This window comes from Camelus dromedarius, chromosome 27 (genome assembly GCF_036321535.1).
Source record: "Camelus dromedarius isolate mCamDro1 chromosome 27, mCamDro1.pat, whole genome shotgun sequence".
NCBI classification, from domain to species: domain Eukaryota; kingdom Metazoa; phylum Chordata; class Mammalia; order Artiodactyla; family Camelidae; genus Camelus; species Camelus dromedarius.
Window position 1 is genome coordinate 11222841 of NC_087462.1, and position 16562 is coordinate 11239402.

Here is a 16562-nt window from a genome sequence, read left to right on the forward strand (position 1 = left end):
TATCTGCTTCTGCATTTAGTTTCTTATGGTATGTTGTTAGGGTTGAAGCGTGTGAAGAAAGTCCAACCTCACACCGAGAAGCAGTTGGAGCAGGGAGGAGTGTTTGGTTAGTCTTTTAGGATAATTGTGCGTTTCTTGCTTTAATATGACACCAAAACACAAAGTGGCCATTCCTAACAGTTAGTTACACTATAGACTCTGAAACCTTGATTATCAGTGACGTTTTTGTTCTTGACTGTGTTAAAGTCCATCCGTCTTTCTTGCACTTTGAACAGAACATTTTTTTAAAAATAAACTTTACATTTTAGGATTGTTTTAGATTTACAGAAAAGTTGCAAAAATTGTTCCTGTACATCCCACCCCAGTCTCCCGGTTGTTAACAGATTACTCTGGAACTTTTGTCACAAGTAGTGACCCAATGGCCCATATGTTACTATTAACCAAAGTCAATACTGTCTGTTCAGATTTCCTGTGTTTTTACCTTTTCTATCCCAGGATCCCATGTGGCATTTTGTCATCATTATCTCTTTAGGCTGGGCTGAGATGGTTTCTCGGACTTTTTTGGTTTTGACAGTTTTGAGGAGAACCAATCAGAAGTTTTGTAGCATGGCCCTCGTGTGGAATTTGTCTGGTATTTTTCTCATGGCTGGACTGGGATTTGGGAGGAGGACCACAGGTGAAGTGCGTTCTCATCACACCGTGTCTAAGGCACATGCCATCAGTGTAACTTATGAGTGTGATGTTGAGGTAGCATCTGTCGGGTGTCTCCACTGTTGGTTACTCTCTTCCTCCCTTAGGAAAGAAGTCACTATTTACAGCATACACCTAAGGGATGGGGAGTCACATTCTACCTCCTTGAGGGTGGAACTTCTACACAAATTATTTGGGATTCTTCTGCCTAGATTTGTCTTTTCTCCCCTTGAATGGTCTTTTACTTATGTTTGAGTTTATAGTACCATTGAACATTAGAAAATAGTAGTTTACTGAGTGACAGATCTTTCATATGCTGACACATTTCATTTTTCAGTATCACGAAATCAGATTGGTTAATTATCTGATTGGCTTGGCTCACAAGTTTCCCAAATACTACATTTTGTTTGTTGGAAGCTCAGACATTGTCATTGGTGACAAATATTATCAGTTGTTTTCCTTGAAGGAAAGAGGCTTTGCTTTGACCATTTTGGGGAAAGTGTGTGACAGACAACCAAGTCTGAATGACCACAGCATGTCTGTCAGTCCTCGTTCAAACATTGTCAACGCTCAAACGTGATTTTTTTTTTTCCTGGATGACTGTTCTGCTTTGGTACACAGCAAGAGTGCTTTATCTTGTCACAGAATATTAAAAAGACATGTACATAAGGGTTGAGTTTTAATAAAATCAATAGCTTGTACTTCATCCAGGGCATTGCCTACAGCGTGATGACATTTTGAGTCTTGGCACAGTTCGGTGCAACTATGCCAACCTGATGAAAAAGGCAAATCAGTGTTGCACCAACCAGGCAGAGCCCCTGAAGGGGTCCTGAGGACCACCCTGGGAGGAGCGCAGGCAGGTTAGAAACGGACTGCCCAGTGTGGGCACAGGCAAGGATGCCTGGCAGGGCTCTGAGCTCACGTCTCAGGCAGGACAGTGGTTAATGGCCTGCTGGGGTCAAGCTGTGGGAGGAAGAGAAGCCCTCAGCCTGCCACCTTGTCCCCAGAGACCTCAGATTGCAGGGCAGGTGGTAAGATAAATTAATTCAGAGCTAAATTAAAGCAGAAAAGGGGATGGGGACTGCCCTGAGTTGTATATTACGTTCTGCAAGGATAGGAGCGAGATAGGGTCATCATCCGTTGACTAGCTGCACTTTCTATGCTTTTTGTAGTTCACAACATCCTCTCAAGGTCAGCAGTGTCCCATTCTGCAGATGAAGAAACTGAGGCTCTTTGAGGTTTGGTGACTGGGTCAGGTCCCCGCAGCCACAGAGGAGTGCCTATCCCCAGCCCGCCACCCCATGGTCCTCGTGGCTGACTTGGAGGGATTCTCACAGCTGTTTTGCTCAGAGCATCTGGAGCAGGTCTGGTGGGGCGTGGGGACACCTGAATCATGCTGGGAGGACATCCCCTGGGATTTGCCAGGGGCTGGTGGAGAAGGATCCAGCAGTGCAGAACATATTTAGGAGGGAACAAGAAACTTCCAGGAATTGAGCACTTTCCATTTATCATAAGAGTTTGTGGTCTTTGCAAGCTAGAAAGCGGTAGTATTTGTTTCTCATGGGTGGTTTCATCCACACACAGGTGACTTTTCTCTTGCTGTGAGTTGGTGAGGAAGCTGGCAACCCAGGAGGTGTGTTTGGGTTCATCTGATGTAGGGAATTGCCCTGCTCTGCAGAGTGCTCCTGAGCTCCTCCCTGGAGGAAGGTTGGTCTCGCATGTGGTTACGGTGACAGAGGACGGAGGGGATGCTAGTGTTGGTACTGTGATTGGCAGTTGGGGTCCCCCACTCCTTCACTTACCAGGCCTGGGCCCTTTGGAAGCTGGATTCCCGAGTACTGAAACTCCACCTAACTTCTTCAAGCAGGCAGCGGCCCACATGTAGCAAGAGTTGTTTCCCAGTCGAATCCGAGGACCACATCCATGTCCTCACACTGTCATCTCTTTTATCACCTCAGGGACTTGGCATGCAGATGCTGCTGGCTGTCCAGGATCCTTCAAGTATAAATAAAGCATTTTCCTCTTCAACCTAGCCCCCAAATGGTATTTGATAACCCGAGTTAGAGGCCTCAGAGTTGACAGTTATGTGGAACCCATTCACTCCCTGCGCCTCCTTTTCTAGGATACCATTGAGCCCCCTGCAGGCCATGAGTGCCCAGCTGGTCTGACCAGGATAGAGAGCCAGGACCCAGTGCAGTGTGGTGTGCCAGAGTTGGGCAGACCAGCCAAGGGTCCTGCAGGAGCCTGGGTCTGGTATAGGCCCTAGTTATCTGCGGGCCATGGGCATGGATCCTCAGGAAGTTACTCTCTTCAGACTCTATCCTCACCTGTGGATCTGGGTGACAGTTGAGCAGTTAAGAGGCTTACACGTGCATCTGGGTGGTTGGCGCAGAGGTGGCTGTCGTAAAGGGTCAACAAATGTCCTGGGTGATTTTCCAAACCTCACATGGTCAACGTTTCAGTTCTATGCCTGTGGTCATTTCTAACAAATGCCCCTTCCTAAATTTCTAAGCAGAGAGCGTGCTGAGTTGGATTTAGCCTTCCTGGTGGAGTCCCAGCTGGAACATGTTGCCTGCTGGCAGTGTCAAGCTGCAGTGACCTTGGGTGGGTGCTGGCCCTGTAGGCTGCCCCGTTGCCATTTTCTGTGGGGCCACTGCCAGCTGTGGGCCCAGGGAGCACTCTCTTCTGCCCATCCTTGGAATGTTTCTACAGTGACTCCACACATCCCCAAAACTGGCCCCCATCCCTGTTTTCAATTATAGTGAGGTCCTCTAGGTCTCCCTGGCCAGGCTGCGTGACTTCCAGGGGCTCCCATGTTCCTAGAAGGAGCCCCAGCAGTACAGATTGAATGCCTCCTGGTCTTGCTGATGGCACAGTGTTCTTCCACTCCAGCTGCCTGTGCCCTGGGACTGCCCGCCTCTGTGCTCGGGGCCCTGGATGTGGGGTGGGGGAGAGGGGCCAGGCCTTGGTTACACGTGCTTCTCCCTTTCTTCTGAGATGTTTGGCTGTATCTGAGGTAGGGTGGGCCATAATGGAGTCCCAGAGCAATAGCTGGACCTAGAGTCTCCAGGAAGAATTATGAGTTGGTTTCAAAAATCTCATCTCAGCTGCTCACCTCTATGGCCTCAGTGGCCTAGAAGCAAAATGTATTCTGACTTCCTGGCCCCCACAAAGCAGGCTCTGGGCTTTTGTCTTGACATCCCAGCCAACAGGGTGTCAAGTTACAGGGCTGGGAGAAGTGGTAATGGATGCCAAGAAGGGAGTCTAGGGAATCGCAGGGGGGCTGAGGGAGCTGAGTGAATCTCTGAGGGGCTGGGGTGGGCAGGCGGGAAGCAGGTGGGCTCCAGGGGTGAGGCAGGGACCAGGCACTCGTCAACACCCACTAACCCCAAGGGCGAGCAAGTCTTTGGCTTAGGGGGTGCAGCCTGTGTCTGTGTGTAGCAGAATTCTCTTTCTAATTACATTGACTGTCTGAGTGAACAAGGCCACTTTGGAAAGGAGAGTGGGGTGTTGTGAGGTCCCAGGAAGAAGCTCCCATGCCCAGGTTCCTGTGAAAGATCCCATGAACATGTCTTGAGATGTCCAGGATGCAGGGGCCTGCCAATGAAATGTTACCAGGTGGTAGGACTAACCCATGAACTGGTGATAACTGTCTTATTTTTCTCTCTTTAGGACTTTTCTAGCAGTATTTCTCAAATGAGGGTGCTTACTGGATAAATATGTGGAATTCCTTTCCAGCTTTGACTCAGTGCCTGAAGCCACCGGTGGTGGCTCCCAGGCCTGAGGATGGCCCCCTCCTCTCCTGTGGGACCCTCTGTTCATCCCCTTTCTTCGTGGGGCAGCTCTGTGTTCCTCCTCCTGGGCTTTCCTGGAGCTGTGCTCCAATCTCCTCCCAAATCTGCATCTGCCATAGGCAGCCTTTGTGTACAGAGAACTGCTGCTGGTCCTTGTGGTGGTGGTGGTGGTGGGTTGTTTGAGGTTCAGCAGGGGTGGTTACTGGGTAAACCTTTTCTTTCTCGCCTTCTCTCTCCCTGCTTTGTCCCAGGGTAGTGCCTCGAGTGGGTGACCTTGTTGGGTCAATGTGAGGGAGGATGTGGAGTTACAGTAGTGTGGGCTAGCTCCCTGGGGGCAGAACTGGGCTATTAGCCCCATTAGTCGAGTGGCTTAAAGTAACTATATCAGTGTAGCATAGTCTGTCAGATCTGCTGGTTGGCTGGTCCCAGCTGGGCCCTGCTTCTTGGGCTCTCATCTTTGTAGTCCCATGTCAGCTGGACTGGATGTCCCCAGTGGCTTTGTCACTCACATGGGTTGGCTGGGCCCATCTCCATGTCTGTCTCTGTGACCCTCTTTCTGTGCAGCTAGCTTGGCATCCCACACCAGGGTGGTCTCAGCACAGTCCTAGTTGCCTCCCAGAGCATATGTATTCCAAGGGCCCAAGCAGAAGCTTTAAAGGCTATGACTGTTCTGTGAAAGTTTGCATCGTTGCTTCCTCTGCGTTCCTCACTCCTAGCCGCAGAGTGAGCCACAGAACTAGCCCAGGTCCTAGAGACAGAACTGACAATGAGAGTCTGAGCATGAGCTGCCTCCACAGTGCTCTGCAGAGCTGGCAGGGTGCCCTCTAAGGGTGTCGTGCAGTGGTCCTCTGTACAGGGTTGTGTCAACTATGAGTATTGGGACTTCTCCTTAATATCCACCAGAGTCCTGGACTCATCGGTTAGGAGTTGGACTTCCAGGGCTTAGCACTTGAAAAGATATAATGACGCAGAATTCAGAAATCCTTTTAAGTGAGAATGCACATCCTTTAGTAATGCTGTATCTGTGTGCATGTGGGGAGAGCTGCCCACATGTGCAGGGTGATCAGTCAGTCTACAGGCATTGCAGATTCCTCACGAACTCACAGACCCCATCCTGGAGCTAGGTGCAGGGAAGAGGAGGGGGTAGGTGCATACCAATTGTGTCTCCTGAGCACCCATAGAGCAAACACAATCCCTGTCTTCACTGGTGGGTTTGAGAATATTCAGGTGTTACTCTTGGCGGCAGATTGATGGCTACATGTCAAGTTCACATTGACAGCCAGCAGCTCCCTACTGCTTTAGGAAAGGTTAGGCCCTGAACTGCCCTGATGGCCTCCTAGGGTGTCTGAGCCTCCTTGGCACCGAGGTCTCACCTCACCCAGCAACCCTGAGGGGCAGCAGGGCAGGAGTGACTATCCCTATCCTTGTAGGAGGCACAGAGAGGGAAGTGTCCTGCCCTGGGCTTTTCACTTGAGAGAGGCAGAACCAAGTAAGACCCGGATTTGTGGGAGTGTGACATCACCCCCCGCCCCTCAGTGTGTGTACAGAACCTTCTCTGGGAGGGGGCCCTGTGACCTGTCTCCCACCCAGCATGGCACCAGGAGGAAATTCCTCCCTCTCTGGCTTTGAGGAGTTAGGGAGCCTCAGCCTTTTTTGCGGGTTGTGGAGTCACATCAGGGCTGGACCTCTCTCTTTGCCCTTCGATTGCTGGGCCACCCTGGAAACATTCTGGCCTTTACTAGGAGCTGCAGTTCCCTGGCTTCGTGGAAATAGACCCCAAGTGGGACAGTGGGTCCCTGGCTGCTGCGCCTGTGATGACCCCTGCTTAGGATGGGGGAACCTGCTTGTCAAATGGGCAATGACAGCATCACCCTAGGAGGCTGTGAGAGGGTGAGCTGATCTGGCACAAGGCCACCATGATTATGCCTTATAGGAAGTGAAGGCACTTTCCTTGGATGAGCTTACTGGGGTGAGGTGAGTGAGCTGGTTGCTGGTGGGAGGGGTTCCTCTGCTCAGGCTCGCGCTGCCCTTGAGTGGAAACCCTAAGTTCTGCCTTGAGCTCCCTGCCCCCAGGGTGGGCAGTTGGAGCTAGGGCTAGGAAGGTCCCTCAGATGCACTGTTTTGCGGGGCCGGTACCGTGAGTGCAGTGGAGTACTGCTGACTAGGCTCCCAGGGCTGGGGGGGGGGGGTCGGGGTCAGGGGGCTGGGTCAGCCAGGGACTTTTCTAAGGGCACAGATGGTTTGAAGTGCATCTTGAAGTGTGAGTTGGGGCTCACAAGGGAGACTGGAGAGTGTAATGGAGGGAATGGTGGTGAGGGCGGGTGGAGCCCACAGCAGGACATACCTGTGAGCAGGAGCTTTGGCCTGGGAGGTGTGAACAGGCTCCAGTGGGAGGAGAGTCTTGGGGGAGGGTCTGGTGGGGCCAAGGCTAGTGTTTGTAGGAGCTGGTGAGACTGATGCTGGGTCTAGCAAAGCCCCTCACCCCATCTTTAAACACAGCTAGTAACCACCTGCCTCTCCCCGCCCAGCCAGCCCCAAAAGATGAGTGGACGAGGGAGGGTTCTGAGAGGGAGTAGTTGGCCCCAGCCCTGCTTGTCTTGCTGGGTCAGCCCTGAGGAGGAATTTGTTATCTTGAGGCCTCATTGGGCCCACAGTGATCCCAGACTTCTCCAATGTGTGTGCAGAAATCTCAGGGATCTTATAAAAATGCAGGCTTTGATCCAGCAGGTCTGGGGCAGTAAGGTGCTCCGGTGAAGCTACCATTTTGCTCTGGGGGCTGAGGTGGGTGGTGGTCCATTCTTACCTGTGGATACACCCCACCTGCACCTCTTTCTCCTGGCTTTGCATCTGTCCCTCCTGGTGGACCCTAAGGACAGAACTGCTTTTATCCAGGGGTTTCTCCCCACTTCCTGGCACAACACCTGCCCCTTAGGTTAGTTTTCAACAAATAGGAGTGAGCGAAGAAATGAATGAGTGTGGATCAACTGTGCCTTCCCTGGACATCAGGCAGGCCCGTATAGAGAATGACAAAGGTCAGATCTTCTTTTCCTTGAATGAAACCGCTTCCTCTGGCACGGGCCAAGGGGCACTAAATATTAACCTTGCACTGACCATTAATTGGTAAGCAACTGGGGTAGTAGTCTGGTGCTGTGGGTGAGGGATCTAGTCATGAGTTAAGTTTATAGTCCCTGCCTTCTCTCCAGGAAACTTGATGGAAGTTCCTGGCAGGTAACAGAACTTTGGTGTTTGTTTAGCCACAGCTGGCATACAGGGGAGGAGGTAGTGAGACTTTTTTTTTTTTTGCTAACAGCCTGGCCTGCTTCCAGGGATTTTCATAGGTCACATAAAATCTCTTCTGATTGTATTTTACATAAGGGTTCCCAAGGTGGGCATGATGGGCTTGTCAGATTTGTCCTGAAATCAGATAGCTTCCAAATAAACTTGGTGCTCGGGCACCTGGCCGTGACACTGTTCCCCTGGCATATTGGGCTAAATTTCCTCTGCTTTATTCTCCTGGCCTAAATGGTTTTATAATTTAAAACGCTTTTTAAAAAAGAATGCCCATAATAATTCTGAGCCTTTGTCAAGTGGGTATTTTTTTTTTCCTGAATTAAAAGAACTCAGTACTGGGAAAGTACTGAGAGACTTGAAGCACCTTTGCTTTAAAAATTGAGTATAGGAAAGTTTTTTGTGTTGGAAACTAGTAGGGCTGGTGGCCCTTCTGTTTTTAGAAGAGGTGTCCTAGGTCCCAGTAACACAGGAACGGTCCCCTGTGGGCCGGCACCACACAGGAAGTGCCTGCAGCCCAGCAGCCCCAGGGTGATCTGGGTGCCTCCATTTTCTGACAGCACCTGAACCCTACCTCACTTCTCAAAATGAAGTCTGCGTGTCACAAACTGGTTAGAACTGGCTGTTGCCATGGTTTTCACGTTGGAAGGCACAGTTAAAGGGTCACATGACCAAAGAGGGAAATGCCTTTGTCACATGACTTTTTGGTGCCCTGATTAGCATACAGGAAGTTCACTCCCTGCTGGCTGCTGGGATGCTGAGTGATCATTGATGGGAGGTGATGTCATCTCTTGGAAGAGTTATTGATTAGTCTCAGTCCAAGATGGGACCTAGGAGTACTGTAGTCAGAGTGGCCATCTCAGGGAGCTTCAGCCTCCAGATGGTCTCAGTCCCTAACCCTCCCTGCTTCCCTCAGGCACATTTGAGCTTTATTAGACATCTCACCTTCGGAAGATGTGCATGTCCTCAATGAGGTAATAAAAAGTGATAAATCCCTGTAGATTACTGTTGTCTCAGTGTGCTTTTGCTCGGGAAATGCCTCCAGTCTGTAACTCTAGACGTGATTCTGCCTGTGTGCAGCCTCCTGGGAGCCCCGCTGGGCTGGGACCAGTGGCTGCAACTCCTGTGCTGGAGCCATATCCATATGTCTGCTCAGTGTCTGGGTGTGGGTCTGGAGAACTTGGAGCCCTGAGGTCATCTTTAAAGTTGATTTTGGGGCAGAGTTGGCAGTCAGCAGGGAGACATGCAGGCTTGAAAGAGTGGTGGTTCCCAAACTGCACTGGTTTTTAGTTTGAGGAGGCCCTAGTGAGGCATCCTGAGTTACTTTATAGACAGCCAGCCAGTTTGTGGACTTGAGAATGCAGACTGATAACCCTAGTGAAGGGATTCTATACCTTGAAATGGAAGCCTTTTTGTCCACTCTCCTGGTCTCTTGTAAGAGACCATTCAGCAGCTGTGCTGGTTAAATCGGATCAGGACTGGGAGTGTTGAGGTGCAGCAGCCATGCAACTCTGGGAGGTGGGATTAGGAGGGGCTGGGGGAGTCAGTGAACCGTCAGCATCTGGTCCTCTGTGCCCATCCTTCGTTGAAGACACAGCTCACTCCAGGAATGGAAAAGGCAATTCATTATACTGTTAAAATACCAATTTTACATCTATAACTCTGTCCCCGCTCAGCTGGGTTATAGTGGAAGGGGTGGGACAACTTTGAGCTGTTACTCCCAGTTAACTTTATCGAGTTTGTTCTCTGGGTTACAGTGCCACCTAGTGGACACAGTCAGTTCTTGACAGGTTTTCCTCCTGATGGAAAGGATTTGATTCCTTCAATACAAATGCAGAGGCCAGATCTTAAGGGGAAATTTTACATTGTGCTCTCAGCAAATGGAAATGCTTGGGGGTGAAGCACCATCTCTGGGACCCAGTGGTTCTCATGTGTGGTGACAGCAACACCATAGCAGAAGCCCTGTAGCACTAGATCTGCATATATGTCCTAGGGGACTTGGGTGGTAGGATTGAGGTAAGAGTAATAGGGCAAGAGGGTGATGGGTAGGGGTGGCTGGGAACTAGTTTGTGAGCAGATCAGTTGAATGGAAAGTACCCAGATCTGTGAGAGAAAAACATATTTTGTGTTCTAGTCAGTTTCAGAACATGCAGCCACTACTGCCACATTGCCACTGGCAGGATCCATCAGGCAGCCTTGGCCACCTTGGGAGGTGGTGACACCCCATGTCCAGGAGCTAGACTGTAGACCAACAGCATGTGTATCAGCCCTTCCATCTCCTTGGGGCAGGTGGGCTGTCAGTGATACCGAGTTGAGCAAAGAAGGCTGATTCATATGGGAGCCAGACTCCCCATCAGGTGGCTTCCAACATGGGCAGGTAGGAGCCCCAGCAGCAGGCCCATCCAGGACTGAATGTTTTTATTCAGTGTTGAGCCACATTGTAAAGGAAGGAGCTGTGGTGTTTTCCAAAATGACACTGTCAATTTTAGACACAAAGGCGTCTTCAACCCTGGGGATGCAGAAGTGGGCACCTAGAACAGTCCCAGTGTTTGAGGGGCTCAGCCACCCACTGGCAGGTTTGGGTGCCACATGGTGAGTGTGGTGGGAGAAGGCAGCCTGGGCTGGCATGTGGTAGGGAGGTCGGGCGAGGCAGCCCTGCTTGCCGCCACCATGCTGTGTTTGTGTCTGAATCCAGGCATCTGTGGGGTGTGGGTGTGGAGCTCTTGGAAACGCTGTCCAGCACAATCTGGGCACTCTGGTAACAACCTGCTGTCCCGGCTCCACAGCGACATGAAGTCAGAAAGGAGAGCCCCTTCGCCCGATGTGATTGTGCTTTCTGACAACGAGCAACCTGCGAGCCCAAGGGTGAATGGGCTGTCGAAGGAGACCTTGAAGGAGACCAGCACCGAGGCCCTCATGGTGAGCCTTACTGACCCTGAATGAGCCTTGAATGACCCCGCAGTGGAGCTGGTGACAGTGGGGCCTGTGTTCCCTGGCCCCCAGCCTTCCCCCTCATCCCTTGTTCCCTTGCCCTTGTAGAAAAGCAGTCCTGAAGAACGAGAAAGGATGATTAAGCAACTGAAAGAAGAGTTAAGATTAGAAGAAGCAAAACTCGTTTTATTGAAGAAGTTGCGGCAGAGTCAAATACAAAAGGAAACCACCACACAGAAGGTATGTGTGTGTCTGTTCCCGCCTCGAGGGTCAGCCATTTAGAACCAAGTACGTAAAGACTGGTCATGAGGGGGTCAGGTTTCTTCAGGGCCGTGAGGGTTAAAGTCTGAAATGGAAATTTGCAAGCTCAATTCATGTTTTGGATTTAGCTAAGAGGATATCAGAGTACATTTCGGTCTAGAATATTCCAGATCTGAGTATATAAAGCTCAACTCCTTGTGGACTAAAACAATCAAGGAAATAGAGAGCAGATGTCTTTGAAGGTGCTGGAAGCACATTTCTGGGGTTAAGAGCTCTGTCTTGAGCCCATTTCCAGAAAGGCCTCCTGCCCTCTGGATGGCTGTGCTGTCCAGCAAGGGCTGCTGTGGTTTTGTGGACAGATTGCCGAATACCACAAGGTGCACCATAGCACTGCCCCAGAGGCCCTGTCTTGGGGCTTCCGCTCCTGTCACCTCTGATGCCTCAGGCTCCTTATGCTGCTCTTAAATGTAGCTTACTAGGTAGGGAAGGTCAAGTTTGTTTTGTTGGGTTTTTTTGGTGCTCATTCTGGGAAGATTCCTGGACAGTGATGAAGCTACCCTTTCTTATATTCTAGAAAACCACTCTCTCAGTAAATCAGAAAATAAAAGCATCTTGGGCAGTACAAGTTGACAGTGTATAGAATGCATGTTCTCTTAAGGGAGCAAGACAGGAGGACACTCACTGGTCTGACTTGGGGATTTGCTTGAGCTCCCACCTGCACCTAGTAAACAAATGGACAAAGCCTGGCATCTGTTAATATCCTGATGGATAGAGCCTGCTCAGTACTTGTTTCCTTGTCAGTTGCTTAAGACTTGGTGAGGTGACCGAATCTGTTACTCTTCCTCCTCTAGTGGCATGTGTGACTTTAAGAAGTGCCAGCATTTTCTCACTAAGGTTGGGATTATCCTATCCAAACCTGGGTCCTTAATTCAGCCACAGCTACAACCAGCCAGCCTTTCCTGTCCCCTAGAGGGCAGAGATGGCACCTGAATCACAGTGATGCCAAGTCCCTTTGAAGGGGGCGGGTAAGGGGTGCTGGAAAATCTCTTATTTGCCTTTTCCAAACATGTCAATTCCTGCTGCAACGAACTTGGTGGGTGGGAAGCAGAATCTTTGAGAGCCTGATGCCTTTGGAAGAGGAGGAAAAGCAATGCTCCTCTGCCAGAATTATGTGTGGGAGGAGCAGGGTTGGTGGCCCTCTCATTTCTCTTGTGTTCTGTTCTCTTGCAGCCCACAGGCTCCACTGGGAGCTCCGTGACCACCCCTCCCCCGCTTGTACGGGGCACCCAGAACATTCCTTCCGGCAAGCCATCGCTTCAGGTCAGTGTTCCCTCTGCATCCCTCCTGAGCAGTCCTGATCCAGTTTCTGCAAAAGGCCACCCCTTCTGATTAGACTGAAATGAAGTCTTCCAGCCGCAGGCCCCAAAATAAAGCATATTTGTGTTCCCACACCCAAACCCCATTGACATCTTAAACAAATCATGCATAAGCTCTGAGTGCCCCTCCCATTGCTGTCCCCAGTGAAGCTAGAGAGAGGACCAAGATCCTAGGCAGACTAGGTTTCCTTCAGCTCGACTCCCTGAGGGCAATTGTGGGGTCCAATGGGCCTTGTCCCAGCACAGCTCACTGCCTCCTCTGGCCACAGGGTGAGGTGCAGAGCTCCTGTTCCCGGCCGTAGGACAGAGCTCTGGCCGTGGCCCACCTCCCCTCAAACAGGCCCAAACCCCCAGCTCATACCAGGCAGGTTGTACTGTCCTGGTTAGCTAGACTTGCTGTGGTAGGACCGTGACCTGAGTGAGCCCAGGTTTGCATGGCTCTTGCCAAAATCTGTGTTCCTGGTTCTTTTCGTGTTTAGAATACACATTTTAGCTTTTGTTTTCTCTACAGCCTTACTTTTTCTTTTTAGTAATGAGCATGTACCTTTATAAAAACAGCAAACCTGTTTGTTTAAAAAACCATGTAAGATCTGAGAGTTGGTGTTGTTGACAGACCTCTTCAACTCGGATGCCTGGCAGTGTCATCCCACCACCCCTGGTCCGTGGCGGGCAGCAGACGTCCTCGAAGTTAGGGCCTCAGACAAGCTCACAGGTCGTCATGCCCCCGCTCGTCAGGGGGGCCCAGGTGAGCAGAGCAAGTGCTTAAGGAGCAGGGGTGCGTCTAGGCAGCCCCAAGCAACCATCCACCTTCGAGAGAGACCCTACCCAGTCCTCTGTTTGGGAACCTTTTCTCTGTGCCTTCTTCTGTCATCCCTCTTATCGTTTTATCTCCTCCCCACCGCACCCTGACAGCAAATCCACAACATCAGACAACATTCCAGCACGGGGCCACCGCCACTCCTCCTGGCTCCCAGGGCATCGGTGCCCAGTGTGCAAATTCAGGGACAGAGGATCATCCAGCAGGGCCTCATCCGCGTCGCCAATGTCCCCAACACTAGTCTGCTCGTTAACATCCCACAGGTGAGGGTTGCGTATGTGCCCTGCAGCTACCCCTGTGATGGCCTGCAGTCCTGGGACATAGTCGTGTCTCCATGGTGTGTGACCTGCCTGCTCCCTGGGGGCCAGGCAAGGCCTTGGATAATCTAGCCCCATAGAAGTTTGTACTGTAGCTCCTTGGAGCCTGTTGGGACGTGAATGTCATGAGCAGGAGTCTTGTGTTCCTACCTGCCATCCAGCGGAGCTGGACAGCTGCTGAGAGGGTGAGGGGTGCACATCTCAGGGTGAGCTGAGATATAGGAAGGTTGAGGGGTGGGGAGAGTCGGCCTGTGGGACACAGCAGGTTTTAGGGGATAGATGAGGCCAGGCGAGGTGTCCGATGGACGTGGAGAACCTGCTTGGGGTGGGGAGGTGCACTGGAGCCTTCCCCGCCTACAGGCACAAGCATGCAGGGAGAACGCCTGCAGATGTCCTCACAGCACCAGCGCGTCTATTTTTAGTTCTGTGTCCCTTCACCTCTCTGCAGAGCCTTTGAGATGGAAGGGTTTGTCCCCACCCAACAGAGCAGAGAAGATGGAACCAGGGGTGGCAGGATGGAAGCAAGTTCCTCATTGGCAGATAAAATTACTGGGTCTGCAAAGGCTTTTGTTGATGTGTGAGTTAGCGTTTCTTCCTCCTTTGGCATGGTGCGTCCTTGCCTGCCTTTCTCAAATAAGAGCATGGCCAGCAGGGCTCTGGGCAACGTCCTTCCCTCCTCTAAAGTCAGGTTCAAGTCCAGTCCTCCCACTCAAATGGGGATCCTGGACAGAGCAAAAGACTGACCTGTGTAGGCAGTTTCATCCACTCCATAAACGCTGATGAAATTCCTGCTGTGTGCCAGACCCTATTCTTGTGCTGTGAGGACAGGAACCGGACAGGCAGCGGTGGAGCCTGTGACTGCTCCTTGTGGGGCCAGGGGAGCCTGCAAGGGGGAAAGGAAAGAAATGGCTGGTCAGCGGCCAGAATGGCCAGGCCCAGGTGCTTGTGATGGCATCCTCTGCATCAGGGAGTCTTGCTCAGCTCTGGAGAACCTTTGGATGGGGTCTTGGGAAAGTATCCTGGGCTCCTTGAGCCCCGTGATGTGTTAGGTACAGGTTGTCAGGTGTGTGCGTTTTCCAGGGGGTGGTATGTATACCCAACTTTTCTTGGATTTCTGTAAGAGTTCTCAGCCCCACAAACCTAAGGGCACTGGCTTGGTCAACTGCAGGTTTGGGGAAGAGCACTTGAAAGTGTTGAGGGGCAGGTGGACTGGAGCAAGGAGATGATGAAGGGTCAGTCACTGGGGTCCGGATGAAGATGATAAAGTAATGTAGGAGCAGTGATGGTCAAGAAGGGTGAAGGGCAGAGCCACGCAAAGATGAGAGAAATGCCATTGATGCCACAGTGAGCCACCATTGCAACCTTTTGAGAAAGCAGGCCGCCCAGACCTCTGCTAGAAAGAGAGCCAGTCCATAGTGACAAGACAGTGGCCAGGGTCTCTGGGTGGGGGGCGGGGGCATGGGCAATTGCCTGGGGGGTACCCACTATCCTGGTCATGGTGATGGCTTCATGGGTGTCCTCAGGTGGCCAAGCATAGCAAATTACAGACTTTAAAGTTATGGTTTATTAGATATTGTCTAGACCTCAACAAATGTATTTATAAGATTGGTCATCTTGTAGAGCGATGAGTTTAATACTGCTTTTCCTGTAGCCTGTCCATGTCAGGCAGCTGGGAGTTACTTTTATAAGGACTTGTTAGTGTAGCTACTGGTGCCAACCTGGGCTGTGGGTGCAGCATTGGAGTCCGCCTCAGGGTGGGCTCTACAAGCACTCTGACCCAGGTTGTTGTCTCTCAAAAGCCCTCCCCAGCATCGCTGAAAGGGACGACGGCCACCTCTGCTCAGGCCAACTCCACCCCCACCAGCGTGGCCTCCGTGGTCACCTCTGCTGATTCTCCAGCCAGCCGGCAGGCGGCTGCCAAGCTTGCACTGCGCAAACAGCTGGAGAAGACGCTGCTTGAAATCCCCCCTCCCAAGCCCCCTGCCCCTGAGATGAACTTCCTGCCCAGTGCTGCCAACAATGAATTCATCTACCTGGTCGGCCTGGAGGAGGTGGTGCAGAACCTGCTGGAGACGCAAGGTGAGGAGGCCCTAGGCCTGGGGCTGTTTTCATCTCTTGCCTCTGAAGTTCCCATCATGTAGGTTGTTTCTGATGTGAGGCACATGTTGGCACGCCCTCTGTGTACTCACAGCTGTCTTAGGACGTGTTATGAAGGATGTTTTGTCATCAGTTCTTCACTTGCTATGAGGTTGGGATAGTTTTTTAAACATATCACAGGTACCTTCTTTCTGATGGGGCCACCTGTGAGAGCTGGGTCCTGGTGAGGCCCGAGACCCCTAGTGTGTGTCCAGGGGAACAAGTGGCAATGGCCCTGTGATGTTGGTGTGCCACAGAGGGAGGCGAGGAGGAAGTCTGGAAGTAAAGCCTGCCAGACTGGGCTCTCAGGTAAGTGTGTGGTCATCATGCAAGGATAGAACTTTCTGGAGCTTTGAGTGCTGAGTCCCCAAAGTGGGAGAGGGACACACGTGCCTGGATCAGGTTCACTTTATTTATTTTGTTTCTTTGTGAGGGGAAGGTGATTGGGTTTGTTTATTTTAATGGAGGCGCTGGGGATTAAATCCAGGACCCTTCTGCATGCTGAGCGTGCGCTCTACCACTGAGCTGGACCCTCCCCCGGCCCCAGGTTCACTTTATTACCTTCCTTAGAAGTGGTTTGGAAAGCACACCTGTAGGTTAGGAGGTTTTAGGAATAAAAGGGCATGTATAGTGTAGTGATCAAAAGTGACATTGGATCCAGAGATGGGGGCCAGATTGGCCCTTAGGGAGCCTCCAGCAGATGCTGAGCTGAAGACCTTACACCCTGGGTTTGAGCTGTGGTGACATGTGTTGGGCAGCCAGTGATCTTACCAGATGCTCAGGGCTGAGGAGGCAGCAGGGCCATAACCTGGTTAGGGCAGGGGATGGCCTGGTGGACTCTACCTGTCAGGTTGTCTCAAGGGATGGTGGGGCCTCAGAGCCAGGCCGGTAGGAAGGGATGTGGGCTCTGACACAGCCTGGGTGTGTCTGGATCCCTTTAATGCCTCCTCTG

The 16562-nt window shown here is 51.5% G+C and overlaps 1 protein-coding gene across 10 annotated transcripts in view; it reads left to right on the forward strand.

Moving 5' to 3' along the window:
- Positions 1–16562, forward strand: part of GATAD2A (GATA zinc finger domain containing 2A) — a 92437-nt gene that overhangs the window by 67115 nt on the left and 8760 nt on the right. For all 10 annotated transcript variants that reach the window (XM_064480068.1, XM_064480065.1, XM_031437724.2 and 7 more), the window contains 6 exons: positions 10559–10691; positions 10812–10943; positions 12195–12284; positions 12954–13085; positions 13253–13420; positions 15274–15553. In XM_064480068.1, coding sequence (XP_064336138.1) covers positions 10559–10691; positions 10812–10943; positions 12195–12284; positions 12954–13085; positions 13253–13420; positions 15274–15553 — 935 coding nt within the window. The remainder of the gene's footprint in view (positions 1–10558; positions 10692–10811; positions 10944–12194; positions 12285–12953; positions 13086–13252; positions 13421–15273; positions 15554–16562) is intronic.